Genomic DNA, 21,691 nt, shown 5'->3' on the forward strand with positions numbered 1-21,691 from the left:
ATATATAATATATTGTTTCTTATGTTGGTAAAGTAAATCTATACATATATAAATCTGTGTCTTTTTTAGGTGAAATATGGTGAGAATGATAGTTTCGTGCTTGATACAATAATACAATAAATCTTATTTTGATTTCAGTGAGCCAAAATATAGGGGTGTACTAATTGGTATGTGAATGTTATAAAATATTATTTATATTCATATAGTAAAAGTATCTAACATTTATTGCATGAATTAAAATTATTTATTAGGTTACACATACATTTCCTATTCATTGGGTATGTTTGTGACATTTTTTCTGAATACTTTAATGCCTTGGAGAATGGTGTGCCTGTGTTTTTTGGCGATGCCTGTACTTACAGCAATTGCGATGCTCTTTGTGAGTTTTATTTCATATAAAATATAAAAATAATGCATCTTTTGAAATGAACTTAAACGAAAACCAATCGAAAATTTGATGCACTCGTAGATTCCTGAAAGTCCATTTTGGCTGCTGCTTTCCAAAAATCGAACGGACCAGGCTGAAAATTCACTTCGCTGGATTCGGGGTTGGGCGTCAAGTGAACATGTAGCTCAAGAGTTCCTCGATTTACAGCGACATATTAAAGTTTCGAAATCGTGTAATACATGCATTGCACAAAAATGCATTCATTTCCAGCCAACGTTGAGAGAAAAACTCACTGAATTCAAACGGAAACGAGTGCTTAAACCGTTATTCATTACTATTTCAGTTATCTTTCTCTCTTTATATCCAGGAATAGTGTCTTTAAAACCCTATATGATGCAAATTTTTAAAGCGTACGACAGTCCCATTTCAGCGGATCGAGCAGTAGCGATGATGAGTATACTCGATGCTCTTGGAAGTGTGATTTTTGTGCTTTTGGTTCGATTCACGGGCAAGCGAAGACTTTAATTATTCTGTTTGTCGGGTGCTATAATTTGTTCCGCTATACTTACATGGTTTGGATTCACTTATTTGCCAACGGGCCACATTTCCTTTGCTCAAGCAGAAAGAGAACCTTTTCATTTGGAAAACAAATCACTTGGGTATATCCCTATAGTTTGTCTATTAACATGGAGTCACTTAGCATACATTTGTTTAGCACAATTTCCTTGGATATTGCTGTCCGAAATGTTTCCGTTTAAGTAAGTACTGTTATGTAGTGTTTTGTGGTAATTTTTGATAAGTTAGTTTTTGAATTTCCAATTGTTAGGTTACGTGGCATTGCAAATGGCATTTTATCCGCTATATTATATATATCAATATTCTGTGCAACAAAAGCTTACTACAATTTGGAAACCCTGCTATCCCTGCCAGGTGTTTCATTAGTATACACTCTAATTGGCCTCTTTGGCCTTATACTAACGTACAACATTCTACCTGAGACGGAGAATCGATCCTTAGAAGATATTGAGCTACATTTTTCGGACAACTCCAAAGGTTTCACCTCTACTGTCATCTCAAAATATGTATCCAACGAAAAATAGAAACAGCTACTTTATCAAATGGAATACCTGAATTGAATTTGTAATGTTACCTTGCTAGATTGTAATAAAGATAGTTCAATATTGAAAAATATCTTAACACAAAAAGGCGAGAATGATGAAATTTTTTTATTCAAACAAGAATTAGCTCGATTGACAAATAAAATGTTGATGCAATGAAATATTAATGCTCACTTTGTAATCTTTATGAATTTCTCAACAAATTTCGGTTTAATTGGTGCTTATAGTCTGAAAGTAATGTTATCAAAAGCAGGCAATACTTTGAACTTTTTTATAGCAATTTCTCGTGCTTTTCTACATAATTGTTTGCCAGATGGTGTTCTAGGAATACTCTCTATGAAGTAAACATCTCCACGAAGCATATAGTGGTCTGGAAAGATTTTCAGATATTTTTGCGTTAATTTTACGCACAACAAGATCAGCAGGCAAGCTGACTTTTCCGCATGGCAACGAAATTTTGGAAATAAACTGAGACTGTGGTCTATATATGGTTGCAGTAACTTAAATCACCGTGAAAACTTGTGAATATTATTTTCTTATCAAAATAAATAATCTCACAAATTTTTGATTATTATTTGAAAGTAACATGCTTTTTGCGTGACGTTATTTAAAAATTAAAACAACACACAAAATATGAACCGTATCATGATATCGTCACTTACAAAATACAAATACGATCTAGCAGAGAGATAAGTGAATTTATAAATTTGCGATTTATTAGATTTTGTTTTTAGAAAAGTATAGTGTCGAGTTTGCACGATAGCAATTTTTCGATATGATTATCATTAATACAAAGAGATGTTTATTGTAGATAAAAGGTGTTTGAAACGTAGTTTGAAAACACAAAATATGCTGAATTGTTCGGTTTCAATACAACAGATAAAAAGTGATTGCCTTTGGTCAACCTTATTAGTTTGATTATAACCTGCAATCGAAAGAATTGGAAACCGGCAAATTGGAGTGAGATTAAAAAAACTACAGAAAAAAAAGAAAATGTACAAAACATATTTTGATAAAGACACAAAATTGTGGAAAGGTCGTAATTCACCTCCATTGTACAATCCAAAAATTTCACTGGCTCGAGTAGTTTTACGAACTTGTTTGAATCTCGGACCGAAAGTTGCTCAGGTATTTGAATAAATCAATAGAAAAATAATATTTTAATGTAATATCCAATTAAATTGTTTGACACATAAAATTTAGATAAGCGATGACTCTGGTATTCAATTGACTTACGATGAAATTCGTTTAAAAACAATTCGTGCTGCACAAAATCTTCAAAAGCGAGGATATAAGTCAAAAAATGTAGTTGGAATTATAGCAAAGAATTCCCATCACCTTGCTCCAATTGTGTTCGCTTCATTGGCCATTGGCAGTGCTGTGAATACGCTGGATACGTCATTTAAAAAAGCAGAACTTTTGCATATGTTAAAAACAACCAAACCGGTTGTGATTTTTTGCGATGTAGAAGTGTATGATCTGGTAAAAGAATGTTTTGCCGAGCTAAAAAATGATTCAAAAATATTTACATTTGGTGGTAACAAAGGTGATTCAGAACAAGTTGAAAATTTATTTGAAGAAACACACAATGAAGACGATTTTGTGTAAGTGTTTTCTTCGAAATAACATGATAGTTTTATATCATTCGATAGAAAGTTCAAAACAATTTAGTAACAAATATATATTCGACATTAGACCGGTGGAAGTTGATGGTGAAAATGATACAGCTGTAATTGTTTGTTCTAGTGGTACAACGGGATTGCCAAAAGGTGAACAATATGTTTTTTATCAAATCTAAACAATATTCAATGAAATATTCCATTCTTATTTCACAAATGAAGGAGTTTGTTTGTCGCATGCTGCTTTACTCGATGGAATCACACAAATTGATGAACTCTCTTCGACTGGTGTACTATTGGCTTTTAGCTCACTATACTGGATCTCTGGATGGTTCATATTGATCGGGGGAATGATTAATGGTTCAACTCGTATTATTACAACAGAATCATTCACTCCCGAATTGCATCTTCAATTTATTGAGAAATATAGAGTAACATTTATTCTCAGTGTTTCCCATCAAATGGCCTTACTGTTAAAATGTGATCGTATTGATCACACTGATTTGTCAAGCCTCAAATTGCAAATGGTTGGGGGTGCAAAATGTTCATTTAATATTCATAGAGAAATCAATGCCAAATTACCAAACGGAAAAGTTGTAAGTGGATATGGAATGAGTGAAGCGAGTAGTGCAATTTCAATGAATTTGGGTGATAATGACTCAGTTGGTCAGTTATTGGGTTCTTTCATCGTTAAAATTGTCGATGAAAATGGTAACCGTTGTGGCATCGGTGAAAATGGTGAAATTTGCTTCAAAACCAATTATAAATTTCTTGGCTACTTTGGCAATCAGAAAGCCACAGATGAAGTATTTGATGATGAAGGATTTTTCTTAACCGGAGACATTGGTCATTTCGATGAAGACGGAAATTTGTACTTCATTGATCGTATAAAAGAACTCATCAAGTATTGTAATTTCCAAATTTCACCCTCACAAATTGAAACGTTTTTGATCGAATTACCGGATATAAAAGGAGCGTGTATCATTGGAATACCGGGTGAAGTAGCATCTAATGATTTACCAGCGGCATATATTGTACGCAATGAGGCATCGAATATCACGGAAAAAGATATTTTCAATTTAGTTGCAGGTACTTTAGCGTGTTTCTTGAATAAAATAATTAAAAACTAACGTTTTCACTTCACATTCAGATCACTTTGCTGACTACTGTAAACTAAGAGGTGGAGTTTATTTCGTTGATTCACTTCCAGTAACTCCATCGGGTAAAATTATGCGGCGAAAAGTTAAAGAATTAGCTATTGTCTCAAACAATATTCGTAAATAGTCGAAACGACAATCAATAATGAAATGTATGATAACATTATTTTCCGAATAAATGAAATATATCTATATTTAATAAAAAAATAACTATTTTGTTTGCAACAATCATAAAATACCACATTCTATTTTCTTCAACAGTTCTAAACGGTTCTAAAACAGTTTTAAAATTCATCATCAATGTATTTCTTAACATTTTCCTTGATTTTATCCCAGAATGCTATTGCTTCTTTTTTTGGTTGAATGATCGAACGTAATCCATCATTGGTGATATCGACACATTGAATATCTCCAGTTGATTTCGCTGGATGGCTATGTTCCAATGACCTAAAAAACGAAAAAGGGTTTTAACAAAAAGATGGTGAAAGTAGTTCAATGGAATATCATACCCAGTCTTCGCAAAATCCGCGAAAAGTCTTGTAACAAATCGCCAAGCATCGACCGTCTTTTGATCTGTTATATTATTCGCTTGATTTTTATATACATCATTGTACATATCACTGTAGTCTCTAGCTCTAAATGTATCAAATCAACAAATATTTTTGTTTGAATTAAGTTGATATAAATTTTGTAACAATAAATACCTACTTAAACAAATATTGAATATCTTCAAAATGGCCCATTCCTTCAATCATTTCCAAATGTAGCGGTACTTTGACAATATTTGTGTTCAAACTGATGTTGAAGCTAATAGTAATTAAATCATAATAATATTTCAATTTACTTTGTAAGTGTTAACTTAAAAAAGATATCTTACAAGTTGCAATATGTTGGCGAGACACTTGAATGCAATCTTATTCCTTCATACAGTTGAGGAAGAAAATTAATATCAGTGCCCATTTGAATATATTGATTTAATCGCTCTGGCGTTGCTTGAATTTCTCCATCACCAAAATAAAATTGTTTAATGTCGGCTTGCATGCTTTTATATGCCTAAAAATAAAGAAATCGACGAGATATGGAAATTGATTTGATTTGTTCTATTTTTGTTTAAAAAAAGACAAATTGCCTCATTATCTTCCGTTATATTGAGTGCCTGGTATGGTATTCCGACGACTGAATTATTTTTTAATGGTTCAATCCATCCATATAAATCAGAGAAGTCAAGAAATAGCAGGAACTCCTAAAAATATATTTTGGTTTAAATCGAAGGTCAGAATAGAATTCCAAATCTACCGCACTTACCGCACTGGTCACGCCAAACGAAACTTCCACATTCTTACAGTGGGGACTAAATTGGTTTTTTGCATATATTTCGTGTGGTGTTTGGGTCAGTATTGGTTCGACAGCTATACTTTTGTCTAATTAAAAAAAAGTCGAACTTAAAACATGATGCATTCAGTGGACAAACCCAAATAACATACTCTCAACAACAGGCGAAAAATAAATTTCGAAAAAGCCCCTAAATGAAGGTTGTGGTGTTTTCTTTACAATCACATCTGCTGAAGCATTAATCATGAAGTTTAATAGATCTTTTTTGCTGATTTGATTTCCCAATTCATCCTTGAATGTGTCCATCAAAAGCTCCACGTGATTATTCTTTTCATAATGTGCATCGCTACTGAACGCATCACCACTCCACATGATTGCCCGTTTTATATATTCACACGAATCGGACAAGACATGGAAGTGCACAGCTGAGCCACCTGGAATTGAATCCAATTTTCATTTCAATTCAAAAAATATTGTGCTTATTAAACGTATGTATTACCGGAACTTTGTCCAAAGAGAGTGATTGAATCTGGATCACCACCAAAATACTCAATGTTCTCTTTAAGCCATTTTAATGCCTCGCGCTGATCTTTGAGTCCCATGTTACCCGTATAGCCTTCCAATTCGAAATTAGCGAAACCAAATGGACCCAAGCGGTAGTTGATTGACACCAAAATAACATTCTCTTCGACAATAAAATCGGGTCCGTAATTTGCATCGCTACCATCACCTTCTGTAAATCATAGCAGTGTTTGTTTGAAATTCAGTTAAATGATAAAATGTGTAAATATGAATAGTATTTTATACAAATATAATTTTTTTTACAATGAATGGGCTCTTTTATCGTGATGTTAAATGAAGAAAAAACACCACCAAATTGAAAATATTATAAAAATTCTAGAAACATATATATAGTAGGGCGGGTCAAATTGTATATATATTATATATATATACCAAAACCAAATCGGAAAGATCTATGCTACCTGCAAATCCACCACCATGAATGTTCATCAGCACCGACAATTTTTTATTTGTTTTAATTTTATCCATAACTGAAATAGAAAAATTCATAAATTGAAATATACTTCATATTTGTAGCTTAAAGTTCTTGTGCGCCTACCAGGAGTGTAGATGTTCAAGAAGAGGCAATTTTCACTTTGATTTGATTGCGATTGAGAAGGTTCTGTTTCACCGGTCCAAAGACACGAAGGTTGAAATTTATCTGTAGTCACAAGCGGTTCTGTCCATGGTTTCACTGGCTTTGGTACCTGTTACGATTTTTTCAAAACAATAATTCATTTGTGATATAAAAATTGGAAGTTTTTCTCATATTTACCTTGAATCTCAGGTCTTCTATTGGTGCTTCTGCGTATGGTATTCCTTTGAATGTTATGTATGGAACTTTGTTGGGAAACGTCTCTTGTTCAACACCTACTATGGGACCACTTTTTGTATTCACTGTTAAATATTCACCGTTAACAAGGGCACCGCAAAGCGCCAGAAATATACCAATGAGTATCAATTTAAACATTTTCTATTCAAAGCCAAGAACACTGATTTTATGAAGCAATATTTTAAGTACTGTCGCATAAGCATCCAATTTTGTGGAATGACACTTTAAAAACTGATTCAACACTTTTATATACACATTAACGTAATTTTTATAATATATCTAAACATCGGAAATGATATAATATAAAATCACCCAGAAAAAATAAATACTTTGACAGTATGTCGTAAGTGTTATGATTTGGCACAGAATAACTAAAATATTGCGACAAATTATATTACATTTTATGGCAGACCACATACTATCACTTTTATTTTTTCTGTATATAGTCGCTGATTGTGATAATGACTACGCAAATAAAATAAAATCGCACATGAAATTCGCAAAAAAAAAATAGATTTGCACATTTACTTTGCAACTTTTTATTTACGCAATTGGTTTCATGTTATCATGTTCGCAATAAAATATTTACTTTCGAATTAAAATTATGCAAACATTTTGTCGTTAACAAGTCATAATACGCATAGAAAACAAAGTAAATGCTAGATAAATGGTTTAGTTTCACGAATCTTGACAAATATTCTAATCATTATAACAATTTTCGGGTATATAAAATGAGACATTGCACGTGATAGCTAATTCCTTTTTCGTGATTTTATTTTAAAAGGAATTTTGTCGAAATTACTTTAAATTAATAGCTTGATTATCTCAACGCACAGTTAAAATGTGAGAATGAATGGAAAGAAAAAAGACATCAATCCTGGTTTTATCAAAAAAACATCGTTTTCGAACAAAGATAATTGGATTTTTATTAACTCGAATATACTTTTTTCATTTGCGTTAATATTCATTTACAATGTATGGTTTAACAATTTCATAGATTTTATCCCAGAATTCCATTGCTTCTTTTTTGGGTTGAATGATCGAACGTAATCCATCATTGGTGATATCGACACATTGAATATCTCCAGTCGTTTTCGCTGGGCGGCTATGTTCCAATGACCTAAGAAACGAAAACGTGTTTCATTTGAACAAAAGATGGTGAAAGTAGTTCAATGGAATATCATACCCAGTCTTAGCAAAATCCGTGAATAGTTTTGTAACAAATCGCCAAGCGTCGACTGTCTTTTGATCTGTTATATTCCTCTGTCGATTTTCATATATTTTATTGTACATATCGGTGTAAAATTTTGCTCTGAAAGATCCAATTAAAATGTCTGTTTATTTGAGATCAACGCTACTCAGCTAGACAAAATGCTTACTTGAACATGTATTGAATATCTTCAAAATGGCCCATTCCTTCCACAATTTCCAAATGGCCAGGTACTTTGATAATATTTGCATTCAAGCTAATGTTGAAGCTGAAAATAATCAAATGTGTCAACGACGAAAAATATTCCTTAAAAATGATTGCTTACAAATTGCAAAACGTTGGTGAAACACTTGAATGTAGTCTAATTGCATCATAAAACGCAGGAAGGAAATTCACATCTGAATTCATTTGAACATATTGATTCAATCGCTCTGGTGTTGATTCAATTTTTCCGTCACCGAAATAGAATTTTTTAATTTCAGCTTGTATGTTTTGATACACCTTAACATAAGGAATAGTTAACTACGAATGGAAATGAGTTTTTTTGCATTAATTACCTCATCATCTTGCGTTATATTGAGTCCCTGGTATGGTAGTCCAACAATTGAATTGTTTTTTAATGGTTCAATCCACCCATACAGATTAGATAAGGTAAGGAACGTCGTGAATTCCTAAGAATTTATATTGATTTCAATTCTAGAATCGCATAGAACTCTTATTTTTCAAAAACTTACAGCGCTTGTTATGCCAAATGAAACGTCGACATTCTTACAATGGGGACTAAATTGGTTTTTTGCATATATTTCGTGTGGGGCGTGAATTAAAAATGGCTCAACAGCAATAGTCTTATCTGATTAAAGAAATGGAAAATTTAAAATATTTTTGATGCCAGAAAAATAGATATACATACCTTCAACAACTGGTGTCCAAAATACCTCGAAAAAGCCTTTAAACTCCGCTTGTACTGGAGTTTTTTGAACGATGACATCTGATGAAGCATTAATCATGAAGTTCAATAGATCTTTTTTGGTTGTTCGATTTCCCAATTCATCCTTGAACGTCTCTGTCAAAAGTTCCAAATGATTATTCTTCTCATAGTGTGACCATGCACTGCCACTCCACATGATTGCCCGTTTTATATATTCGCATGAATCTGTCAAGACATGTAAGTGCACTGCAGCTGCACCTGCAATTCATTAAAATGTGTTACATCTCAAATTGGTCTTTAAATGATTTCTTATCGACGAGTGCAAATTTATCAAGAATTTTGTACATCCGGGACTGATAGTTGCACGTAACAATATTACCAGCACTTTCTCCAAAGAGGGTGATTGAATCTGGATCACCACCAAAATGCGCAATGTTCTCTTTAACCCATTTTAATGCCTCGCGCTGATCTTTGAGTCCCATGTTGCCCGTATAGCCTTCCAATTCGAAATTAGCGAAACCAAATGGACCCAAACGGTAGTTGATTGACACCAAAATAACATTTTCTTCGACAATAAAATCGGGTCCGTAATTCGCATCGCTACCATCACCAACTGCAAATCCACCACCATGAACGTTTATCAGCACCGACAATTTTTTATTCGTTTTAATTTTATCTAGAACTGAAATAGAAAGAATCATTAAATCAAATATACTTCATAAATAATCATCAATATTGATCACAATTGTGCCTTAAGGCATACCAGGCGTGTAGATGTTCAAGAAGAGGCAATTTTCACTTTGGTTTGATTGCAATGAAGAAGGTACTGTGCCACCGGTCCAAAGACAGGAAGGTTGAAACTTATCTGTAGTTACAAGCGGTTCTGTCCATGGTTTCACTGGCCTTGGTACCTGTTACGATTTTTTCAACACAATAATTCATTTGTGATATAAAAATTGGAATTCTTTCTCATATTTACCTTGAATCTCAGGTCTTCTATTGGAGCTTCTGCGTATGGTATTCCTTTGAATGTTATAAATGGAACTTTGTTGGGAAACGTCTCTTGTTCAACACCTACTATGGGACCACTTTTTGTATTCACTGTTAAATAATCACCATTAACAAGGGCACCGCAAAGCGCCAGAAATATTTCAATGAGTATCAATTTAAACATTTTCAATTCAGCTCTAAATGGTAGACAATGATTATATTCTTTTGTTCTCTCTTCGAATTCGTGATGTCGTAATTTGTATAACCTTTTACCGTTTAGATCGCGTATTAAGTATTCAGAACGGTCACTCCAGCAACTGACTCCTTTATTTTAATTCAACTCTTTTATATGCATGTTATCTTGCTTCAGTGTAAATATTAGGTAATAAATAATATAAAAAAACTGTTCATGCTGTTGCTTATCATGAAAATATGAGGAAGATCACAAAATAAACATTCTAAATACGTGGTGATTAAATTACTTCCACAATAAGACTATTATGTTATGTAAAATGATACGGTTTGAAATTATCTCATATTTTATTGAACAAAAAAAATGTTTTATCAAAAAATTTAAGCGAAAATAACATTTCCAAACGAATGTTTCATGATAAAATTTCAAATTTGTGAAATAAGTAAAATCAACCGCTGAAATGCATTTGCTGACATCTATGTGTCAGCTGTTTAAACAGAAAATAGAAAGCTAGCTTTATTATAGAAACACACTTTTCTTAACTATATTTACGATAGATGGCGCTATTAATTCGAATTCAAACTATTCCGTACATTCAGTAGCAAATACTTCAGCTGCTTCAGCTAGCAAATGGCTTTAAATAAATATAATTTTCTATAAATGGATATATTTACATCTTTAAAATTGTTTGAATAACTTTAAACTGAAGGCCAATCATTTTTATATCAGTTCTACGAATCAACAAACATAAATAAAACACTCCACATTCCCTTTCATTTTCATCATTTGCCATTTAAAGAGAAAAAAATTCACCCACATAACTTGGAGGTTTTTCGGTATTGGAATATACTGCCATTGCACCTGAATAATAGGGATTACTTGTTATTTTATAATTCACCAATACAAACGTTACGTAACATAACGTGCATACAATTTTGTGTCTATATAAAAAGCAAAGTTCCTCTGGCCTAATCTATGAATAATCAAGAAAATCAAAGCGAAAAAATTAAGTGTCAATATATTTTATGTAGTGTCCTTCAAAAGTTCATCACGATTATACTATGACTGTTATACATAAAGAAAAGGATTTGCTTGAAAGTTAAAACCATTTTCTTCAGATATTAATTCGTTCAAAGTAGATATCACTTTGTGTATTTTTTTTTCAAAGGCACAATAACAGTGATAAACGTTATATCACAATTTGTTTAAGCAAAAAAATAAACTGCAAAAAAGTCGAGAGTGTGAATTGTTGCTTTAGGAAAAGGTTACTTCGTGCATTGTAAATTGTTTGATAAACATGATTATTAAAAATGATGTTCATCGAGTCATGCATTTCATGTGACATCAAATATGGGAATCGTGCCATTGCTATGAATTTTTAGCAATCGATTTTTTACGTGAAATTCTTTTTATGTCTCTATTCGGAAGCATATAAAAGTAGAGCCAATTTCAAATGATTAAGTATTCGTTTCAAAGGAGCTTTTCAACGGTTATAATAATGAGCAAATTGGTTTATAGTGTTGTAATATTGTTGTGTTTTGGAATTTTTATTCAAACATCAGAGGCTAAGCCATCACATAAAAGAAATTCTAAATACGATGAAAAACTTCTAGAAGGTTTTGCTGTCATTCAATATAATCTTGAATATTTATCCGGAGAAATTACAGATTATGTGCTGTCGGCAGTCAATCCGTTCATTGACGCACTGTATGAATACATCGACTCAATGAAGGAAGAACTTGGACTTGTACCCAAAACTGAAGTTAGCGAAGGGCCATCAGCGGAACCAGATGTAGCTGAAAATGATGAAAAAGTCCAGCCGAAACCAGCCAACACTGAGTCATTACCAAAACAAGAATCAGATGACTTGAATGAAGATGAATCTAAATCACATTAGAATCTCAATAATCAATAAATAACGATTCAACGCTAAAAGCTGAAATAACATTGCATTTTGACTTTGAAAAATGATACACAAATTTAAATTGAAATGTGCAAGTAAAGACCAAATACTGAATCAAAATTTAAAGGATCTTTTAATTTATTCAATTTAATGTTCATGATATGCACACTTTTCCAAAATAATATGCAAAGTTTTATGGACGAAAATATAAATCAATGTACTGTTAACAAGGTCAATGAAAATAAGTTGTTTCAACCCATAACGATCGATAAATGACTCGTTATTTTTTTTTTAAATATTTGTTTAAAAACAATACAGCGCTCAAATTGTAGGTTAATCGATAAGACGGAAAGGTTCGAATAGAAATTTTGCTGAAGGTTATATCCTGGTATTTAGCAGGAAATCAATTTAGTTTTTCTTTGACACCAAGTTTACCTGTTATGAAACGAAATTTCCGGTTGAAATGGAAAAGTTTTCGCCATAAATAAAAGCTCATCTCATTCCACAATTTCTGCTTCATTCACGTAATAAGACAGAAGGGGAATCGTGTTGATCTATCGCCTGGAAAATCGATGAAAAATCACATGGTATACGATGGTGGTGGGAAAAAGGCGCAAAAATGATTTACGACATGGCGTTAACTACTTCACTCGTCCATTGCACAAAATGAGCACAAATGTATACACACACACTCTCATCGAAAACAATATTACCGAACAAATGTGTCTATGGATTGTGTGTCTGCTTGAATGCGCTTTGGACGTATAGTCGGTGTACAGCATCGCACTCCAAACCCCGTGCACAATTTAAGGATTGTTACAATTTACAACCCTTATCAACGTGCCATGTTGTGATTTATGGGATTTAGACTCACCAATTCCCCGAAGAAGGTAACACAAAATTGTTTGTTTGGAAAGAAGACGTTGCGTTTTCGCTTTAACATTTATAGCGAAGCATGGTTTATTTTGGCTATCACCCCGTGCTGTAACACCAGTACAACTTTATAATAGAATCAAAACTCCTCTCTCTCTCTCTTTCTCTCGTCGCATTCTTTTTCTTCTTCATTTTCTTCGTCGTTGCTTTTTCGCACTGATATTTATGCGGGCAAGCAACCTTTTATCGCTGATGCTCTGCCGCATCCTTGTCGGTTATGCCCTTCTGCTTCGATATTTGTAGAAAGTTTTGTGTGAGCTTGATGCCAGATCAAAGTTGAGGACCACTTGTACCCAGATGTCGGATCCTTTGGCACTGATTATAAATTGTTCGCTGTGTGCTTGCTACACATATTCATCCAAGTCGAAACGAACAGACAAAACACGGCAAGCCGATGTGACACAAAGACAGAGCCGACAAATGGATTGATCACTATAAAATTCGGTGTAAAGTAAACGAGAAACCTTTTTTTAACATACACACAATTTGGCGTGTCTGTTTTTTTCTCTCTCATGTCGTCGATGACATTTTGACATTTTGGGTGGTGTTCTTGTGGCAGTTTTGATGACAAATGATTTTCAATTCTTACGTGCAAGAGATTTAATTAAAATGAAACTTCTGAAGGCATAAAATACCTTTGGGTGTGATAACTCATTAGATTCAAGACAAAAAGTCTCCACTGAATCAAAATGATGATTCATGTATGTTTACATCGGGGCCAGTGTTAATACTAACAATACCAAATGTGCATGTGTTAATATCAGCGAATTTTGTTTGTTGACGTTTGGCAGGGAGCTTCAATTTGATTGAACGTGGGATGGAAGAGTGGAAGACCAAAGAACGCGGTAATTGCATCAAAAGCCATTAATCACCATTTGGACAATCAATTGCAATCAGATGCATAATTTAATCAAATTATAGAGCTGCTTTTCTATTTGCCAATGCAAATTTTCCACCATAGTTATCGTTCTCTATTTTAAACTCACATTTTATGGTGCACGGAAAACAATTACAAAATGCTTGATTTTTTCCTGTCCATAAGATTTATTGATGTACAATATTTTTTTATTTCTTCGACTTCTTTTCCTTCTGTACATTCAAACAATCTACTCTCTCGCCGAATTCCGGGGCTGTGCAAGCAGTTACGTGATTTTCATGTTCGATTTTCCGCTTGAAATCCATTGCGAATCGTAATATAGTAGCCTTTTGTGGTTTTTAACTTTGACGCCAAGTGATTTGAATAGCTTTTCCTTCTTGCATTCTCCATTTCGATTCATTACACACACACACATACATAACACGTTGAATGAATGTCGGAAAATAAGCACTTCACGCTACTGCGATGCCGTGACAACTTAACATCCATCAAATCGTGCATATTTTATGTAGTCCAAATGTTATTCGCATGTATATTTGCACCATTTTGCACATAGTCGATGTCAAGCAATAAGTATAAATTATGTGTCGTTTCACATTTTCATTCTCTCGCTCGCTCGTTCGCTCACTCTTCAATTGACCTCGGTGACTAACAAGTCATTCGTCTATCGGTCTTATGGTTGTTGTTAATGTGAATGTATATTTTCTGTATGCTTCACCACCGTCGTCCATCGTGGCACACCAAACCCGTCGTTTGGCCCGTTGTTTATTTAGTAAGTCGAGAAACATAACACATTGAGATAATTAACTTGAAATTAGTGCCGTTATTTATGCATGTAAAATTGGCTACGGTTTCCCGTATCGTTAGGTTTTTGAGTAAATTATGGCATTCGCGCTCAATTTCTCACATTGTTTAGCATAATAAGCTTTCACATTAACATTACTTTGGTATATGTGTGCCGTACACGGCAAGAAATGGCAAGAGTTAGAGAGAGAGAGAGAGAGAGAGAGAGAGAGAGAGAGGTCCTTATGACAATTGGTGATATTATTATTGGCACGACGAATGCACAACTGACACTGAACTCGACACAAGATTGACACAAAAATCTACATCAATTACAATTTTTCACATTTGCATACTAATTCGGTTATATTCGCCATGTCATATGAAATGAGAAATTTGCACGCACCGATTGTAATTTTTACAAATCAACGATAATTTCATTATAAGTAATTGCTTGAAAATGGTTTAAAATGACATATCTTGGACGTTTTTACTCGAATGACCAGTTTCTCTCTCATATTTTTGTGTTTTATTTTCATAAAACCACATTTTGAACAAGGCGAAAAAATCTAAATCATGCAAAAAAAACTGTTATTTCGATGAAGGCATGGAAAATGGGTCATGTAGATTTTATTGGAAAAACCCATTTGGTATGTAGACAAATTGATTCCTTAAGCGACGCTTTAATCGAGTGAAAAGGTTGAAAAATGGATCGAACATATTACAAAGTAGCAACAGCAGCAACAAACAACAACAGCAATCAAACGAATGCGACAGCGAAAGTGCGAGAAAAAGGAAAAGAAATGGAGAACGACTTGCTGTAACAAAGGGATAAATTGCGAAAGGAAAACAAATTTGCTCGATTTGTCCGAACAAACCATGTTTTGTGAATATGTTACACGCGACGCAAACATATTTCTTTGTCGGTGATTTTTCAAGTGGCTGTGCCAACTCTATATTTCTCTGCCGCAATAAACAACGATGTAACAAAAAAATAGCGTTGAAAATAAGAAGAGAAAAAAATAACAACCAAAGCCAACAATGGTGAAATAAAGCAAATTTTATGTGCATTCTTCATGCCAGCATATAAGTGATGTCATGTAATTCTCTTCCACAATAAATGGATGAGAAAATGAACCGCAGCTTCGAAACGCGTTGAGCTTACGAAAAATTGCAAACATAACAGAAGAAACAGAAAGTGTAAATGGGCGAAGCGAAACAAAGAAGTGTCTGACGCAAAAGAAAAAGTTCAACCGAATCAAAATTACCTAAGAAGAGGGAACAAGAGTGGTGGGCGAGAAATAAAATAGCAAAACGAAAGAACGTTGCGATTGATGGAAGGAATGAATAGAAGAAAGCGAGCGAATGTAATCAGTCAAGCAATAGAATCGGAGCGCGTCAACAACAAAAGAAAATTTAACACTTTTAAACCAATATAACTGTCTAAAAGAAACTGAATGAGAAATATCCGTAATTAATCTCTTTTCGTGTTTGTTTGTGTGCGTGTGTGTGTGTGTTTTTGTTTAGTGTAGCTCGCATTTCATTTGACATCAACACTAAATACACATATTTACCGCAGGCACGACGGATGTTTGCTGTGGCCCATAAAACGTACAAGTTGTTTGTCGTCGTTTGCAATGCCTTTTTCGTCACCGTTGTTGGAGTTTACGGGTGCCAAACAAGGCGAGAAACATTTCTCTTCAGACATCTCGTTCATCATTCACAAGAAAATCATCTAGACCGAAACGTTAAGTGGATTATATCTATTTGATGCTTTCCAAACTTTTCGACATCGCACAAACAAGTGCGTGCTACGAAATTGTATGTATATTTGTTTATGTTGTGAGACAGATTCGCTCTCTTAATGGGATCATGGATGAATGCATCAAATCGATGGAATGGGTACTAAATACACGTGAACAAACATACAAACAACGAATTACGTATTCCTTGCATTTACTGCAATCAATCACTTTTATTAACTAGATCGAAAAGCCGAAAGTCATTTACTATGCTAACATCAAATGCTTTATTGGCTGTAGTGTAAACTTCCTTGTAAATAGATTTGAAAATGTGCACATCAAAAAGCATTGAATGGTACTTTAATAAAGATTTTACTCCAAATGAAATATAGGATATTGATGAATGTGGTGGTCCGATGATAACATCTCAAACTCTGAAAGTAAGATCCGGTCGATAAACTCAACAGAATTGATCTGTTGATATAATAATTTTAATTGGATAAATGATGTGAAGTACATTCGATTAATTAAACATCAAAGCTTCAATATTTTGAAATTACTCGACTTACTTGACAGCCAGATAAAAGAAATAAATAAATAAATAAAAAAAACTGTTCAAAAATCGTTTACATTTCAATTAGACATTTTGAAAGTTCGAGATTTGCTTCATGGTGCATAAAATCTGTCTCTATGCCATTTGCCACTCACTCTATACTATGTTGTCGAGCCAAACAAATAAATATCGGTGATTCACCGTCGGTGAAAACTGTGTGCTGATAGAAACTGTCGGAAACATCAAGTTCTGAAATCTCCAAAACTTGTAACAAATAAATCAAAACACACACATTCAGCCAAGCAGGAATGTCTCTACTAGAGAATGAGAGAAAATATGAATAGCAATGAGATGAACTACACCGCACACGACGTCACAAAATGTGAAATAGTTCACAAGTTTTGCACACAAGTACAATTTTCATTTTATTCTGAAAATGATAAATTCCATCGCATTCCAGCATTTTATGATGACTGAATTCATTCCAGTTGGGTTTGTCTATTTGGGATGTGGTTTCATGTGCAAAATGATTTACCGACGATACGTTTGTAGACATTTCAAAAATTTAATTATTTATGTGGAAAACTGTGTGCACTGGTGCCAGTTTATGTATATGTTACATGATTCCAACCATTGTATCATTCAAACTCTTTCTCTTTTGCTCTTTCTCTATTTCTCTGGCTCTTTCCGACTCAACATTCTCTGTTTTGATGTATTGTCAACAGCACATTAAATTGAGCGAACGAGTCATTTAAGCTCTCATGCGCTCTCATGATGTAATGATGCTGAAATTGTCAGTATGTAAAATGTAAATATTCTTTGAAAATTTCATCAAAATATTTATAATTCAACGTTGTGTGGTTTCTTTTGATCTCAATTCTTGTATGGTATGCATGGTGCTTTCTCATTATTCTTATTTTTGCCCTACCCTTTGAGTGAATGCCGCCGTTGTTGTCGTCGTCGTCGTCGTCGTCGCCGTTACCGCCGTGCTTATACGTTTTATGTGCACTTTTCGCATTTAATGTTCGTATTCGTTACCATAACAGAATATTTATGTACTTGTACCGTGATTTATTTATGTAGCCGATAATTGATTTTGCGTATTCGTGCCCAATTTATTTTGCGCACTTCATTTTCACAGTATGCTATGTGTGTATGACTGTGTGTACATCAAAACATGTGAATTGATTAATTCTATCAACGAACATCAAAAGATTATGCGTGTGTATGTTTTTCTAAGAAAAATTAAAACATTATCTGAGTCTACATTGTGCATATGATGAAAGATGCTTTGCAAAAAAGGAAATATTTTCATCACTTAACTCGTGTGTTCTTTTTTCTCGCTTTGATGTGGTGGTATATGGGTACATTTTGTGTTGTGAGTGTGAAAGCAAGAAATGAGTTTTTAATGCGGATGCTTGAGAAATTCGTCGAAATATTCGTGCTACCGTAAAATGTGAAGTGACATTTCAAACGTATTCAGCGTTTAGATCATTAAATAATAAATTAGTTTCAGTAAATCACGTTCTCCCTCATTCCCTTTCAACACAATTAAACATTCTGAAATGAATACAAAAGAAAATTATTATGCATTCATCATAAGATTTAGCCTCAACATACACATTTTATCAAACATATATTTTATGTAGATTGTAGAGAGAGAGAGAGTCAATTTGCAAGCAAAAGAAAGAGCAAGGTGAAACATGCAACATTTTAACGAATCGTTCTCTTTCTCATTTCCATTTAAAAGTCATAATTTCAATTTAATTGCTTCATAGTTGAATATGGCAAATGTTCAAAAAGTTTCTACAGTGCGATGTACGCTTCTGTATACTCTCTCTTTAGATATTGTGCGCATTCACTTTCAGAAGCTCCCAAAAATCCTTATGCCCATCTCATTCATCATGCTAAATTGCTAATGAACACGCCGACAACCATGTTCTTCTCTTCGAGTTCAAGAAGAACATACATCGATCGATATAGAGTTAGCAGAGAAAAAGCACCTCGACATATTTCAAACCACATTTTGTAACTTACAAAACCGAATATATGCAATAAAAGCTCTGTTCGCCACACAATAATACACTTAAATCACACAAAATGTTTCCCTTCCATATATCTTCCGTTTTACGGTCTCTTCTCGGTCTTGCCTTCTATTTTTCGGTTTGAATGCAATTGCACATAAAAACTGAATTTATGGCAGCAATCTCAAAATACCTGATACTTGAGGAATATTTAATGCATACATAGATCGTTCAATGCAAACAGAAATCCCATTCTCCGCCTACCGATGTTGGTGTTGTTGTTGTAACTGCTGCTGCTCCATTATAAATTTTCTGTTGTCGAGTGTCCATTGTGCAGGGATGGTGTGCTTGTTACTGTTCGTGTCGGCCGATGGAAATTGGATTATGAATCTTTGATATATGCTTTGTGTTGGATTCAAGGGCTGAATCTGAATTTCTGTAATGTGACGTAACGTATTTCTCTGTTTCAACAATTTAATACACTCTTTCGTCCCTTTCACCCCCCACCCCATCTCCGTATCTCGTTCTTGGCCAATACATCAACAAATCTTCAACTGTTAAAATGCTATAAACTGTTGATTTAGTTTATTAAACGACCAACCATTTCGATAAATATTACTTTTCCGCACACACCCAGTGTGTAAGGTAAAGTATTGGAATCGGTCGAAAAATTAACACCCATCAAAAATGTGTTTTCTGGGTGTTTTTGGGGCCAGGGAACACGAATCTAGCGGGTTTTGATGTCCGAATGTATGTGCGTACCCTGTACGCTGTACGCAAAAATTTGTTAACACGATAACTTTCAAACAAGAAAAGTAATTCAAAATCTGACTTCACAGGATGATTGGGGGTGCCGAGGAATAGAAACCATTAGATTTTGAGCGACTTTGGTTGACAGAGTGAAGTGTCATGCCTGATGTGATGCTCATGTCCAAAAATCCATGGGAAAAATTCAATTTTTCTTCCAAAAGTGATATTTAATGTATACTTAAACACTCAAAAATATGTATTGGGGGGTTTTTGGGTACGAGAAAACCGAATATGATGTTAGTTTTGCGATACAAATATATTTCGACACACTTTTCATACAAAAATTTCAAAAAATTTGGATTTTTGTATGGAAGCCATGCCTGTATGATATCGTAATGAGCTGAAACTTTGCACATGTTATTTTTATCACACATAAATACCATTCCGAGAGTTTGAAGACATTTCAACGAATATTAGGGGCACCTCCCTAACAAAATTTTGGATTTTTCGCTCTAAAACGAAATTTTGTATGGGAAGTACCCTTAATATGCATTGAAATTTCTTTAAACTTTCAGAATGTTAACTTTTTGTGAAAAAAATAACCTCTGCAAATTTTCACATGATTACGATATCATATTTCATATAGGCATGGCTGCGATACAAAAATTCCCATTTTTAGTATTTTTTGTATGAAAAGTGCTTCGAAAATTATTTGTATCGTAAAACTAAAGTCAGATTCAGTTTTCTCTTGAATTCTTTGAGTAAAAGATTTGTAATAAATGCATGTTGTGGATCACAGTGCGGAAAAGTTCATCTTACGGATATAAGACATTTTATTTCCGACTGGATTCAACGAAAGCATCCAACTGCAGTCAATGTGTATGGTATGAGTATGTGTGTATATATTTGTGTTAACTACTCACATAATGTGCGGCTAATAGTCCCACCTGACTTTCGTTATTCAACATTTTTCAAGCATCTCTTCAATGCTTATGGTACAGTAAATCAACATGAATTACGTCTTTTTGATAGCATTTTCAATGGTCACTCTGCGAGAAAAACCACATAAATTTCAATGTACGATATGCATGCACAGAGACAGAAATAACCACAATTCATATTCACTGGCATAGGACTAACATTATCAAAGAGTGCATCACATAGTAATAATACATTTTGAGAATATTTCATTAAAATAATTCAAAGAATACCATGCTTTCAACGTTGTTGTAATGAAAATGAGATTTCCGTTTTCCAAAATTGAAAATTGGACATTTTTGAAGTATACACGTTCACAGTTTTAAAATCTATTGCTACTCCAAATTGAACGTGTCAAAATTAGAAACTCAAGCAGATGAGAAACGAAATACGATGACTGTATCAAATAATCACGATTAATTCATCTTCTAAATATCATAATATCCAACAGTTCATCATCAGTCATTACCACACCTCACGTTCAAAATATATACATTTATTTGTGGCTCGAGCTCACGCATACACACACACAGCTGAATCAACAAATTCGAAGAGAACTGAAACGAATCTCGAAATCAACGTTTATCGCCTCCCAAGTGAGTTTTTACCTCGTCTTCTTCAACTTCTCAATTTCGCTCTGTGTGTGTTTCATTCAAAATGAAACATAAATGACAAGAGCAGAGCGTAACAATATTCAATTTGATTTGAAGTTTTGTTTATTGAAAACCGAATCATCAACAATAATGAGAATGAATGATAGAAAAGAGATGAACAGAGAAATGTATATAAAAAGCCACACGTCGACACAATAACTATACAA

The 21,691-nt window shown here is 33.7% G+C and overlaps 2 protein-coding genes and 1 pseudogene across 4 annotated transcripts; 2 read left to right on the forward strand and 1 right to left on the reverse strand.

Moving 5' to 3' along the window:
- Positions 1-1,593, forward strand: part of LOC116340543 — a 44,499-nt pseudogene extending 42,906 nt beyond the window's left edge.
- A 747-nt stretch (positions 1,594-2,340) lies between these two features.
- Positions 2,341-4,471, forward strand: LOC116341204 (probable 4-coumarate--CoA ligase 1). The gene is made up of 5 exons (XM_031768129.1): positions 2,341-2,634; positions 2,710-3,110; positions 3,202-3,275; positions 3,348-4,214; positions 4,276-4,471. The coding sequence occupies exons 1-5, from the start codon at positions 2,500-2,502 to the stop codon at positions 4,407-4,409; spliced, it is 1,611 nt and encodes a 536-aa protein (XP_031623989.1). The 5' UTR covers positions 2,341-2,499; the 3' UTR covers positions 4,410-4,471.
- Positions 4,472-4,495: 24 nt separating this feature from the next.
- LOC116341203 (esterase B1-like) lies at positions 4,496-10,440 on the reverse strand. 3 transcript variants are annotated; one of them, XM_031768126.1, is made up of 11 exons: positions 6,951-7,233; positions 6,735-6,882; positions 6,598-6,666; positions 6,114-6,347; positions 5,767-6,048; positions 5,588-5,703; positions 5,412-5,525; positions 5,160-5,335; positions 4,991-5,089; positions 4,792-4,917; positions 4,496-4,729 (listed from the first exon to the last, which is right to left on the reverse strand). In XM_031768126.1, the coding sequence occupies exons 1-11, from the start codon at positions 7,143-7,145 to the stop codon at positions 4,567-4,569; spliced, it is 1,722 nt and encodes a 573-aa protein (XP_031623986.1). In that variant the 5' UTR covers positions 7,146-7,233; the 3' UTR covers positions 4,496-4,566. The 3 variants fall into 3 exon arrangements, with proteins under 3 accessions (XP_031623986.1, XP_031623988.1, XP_031623987.1); XM_031768128.1 differs by lacking the exons at positions 5,412-5,525; positions 5,588-5,703; positions 5,767-6,048; ... (2 more) ...; positions 6,735-6,882; positions 6,951-7,233 and adding exons at positions 8,775-8,888; positions 8,952-9,067; positions 9,128-9,403; ... (1 more) ...; positions 9,909-10,056; positions 10,125-10,440; XM_031768127.1 differs by lacking the exons at positions 4,496-4,729; positions 4,792-4,917; positions 4,991-5,089; ... (6 more) ...; positions 6,735-6,882; positions 6,951-7,233 and adding exons at positions 7,908-8,127; positions 8,194-8,319; positions 8,387-8,485; ... (5 more) ...; positions 9,909-10,056; positions 10,125-10,440.
- Between the last annotated feature and the right edge of the window lie 11,251 nt (positions 10,441-21,691).

The sequence above is a fragment of the Contarinia nasturtii genome, unplaced genomic scaffold (genome assembly GCF_009176525.2).
Source record: "Contarinia nasturtii isolate CC-2019 unplaced genomic scaffold, AAFC_CNas_1.1 Cnas_scaffold_695, whole genome shotgun sequence".
Taxonomy (NCBI): Eukaryota; Metazoa; Arthropoda; class Insecta; order Diptera; family Cecidomyiidae; genus Contarinia; species Contarinia nasturtii.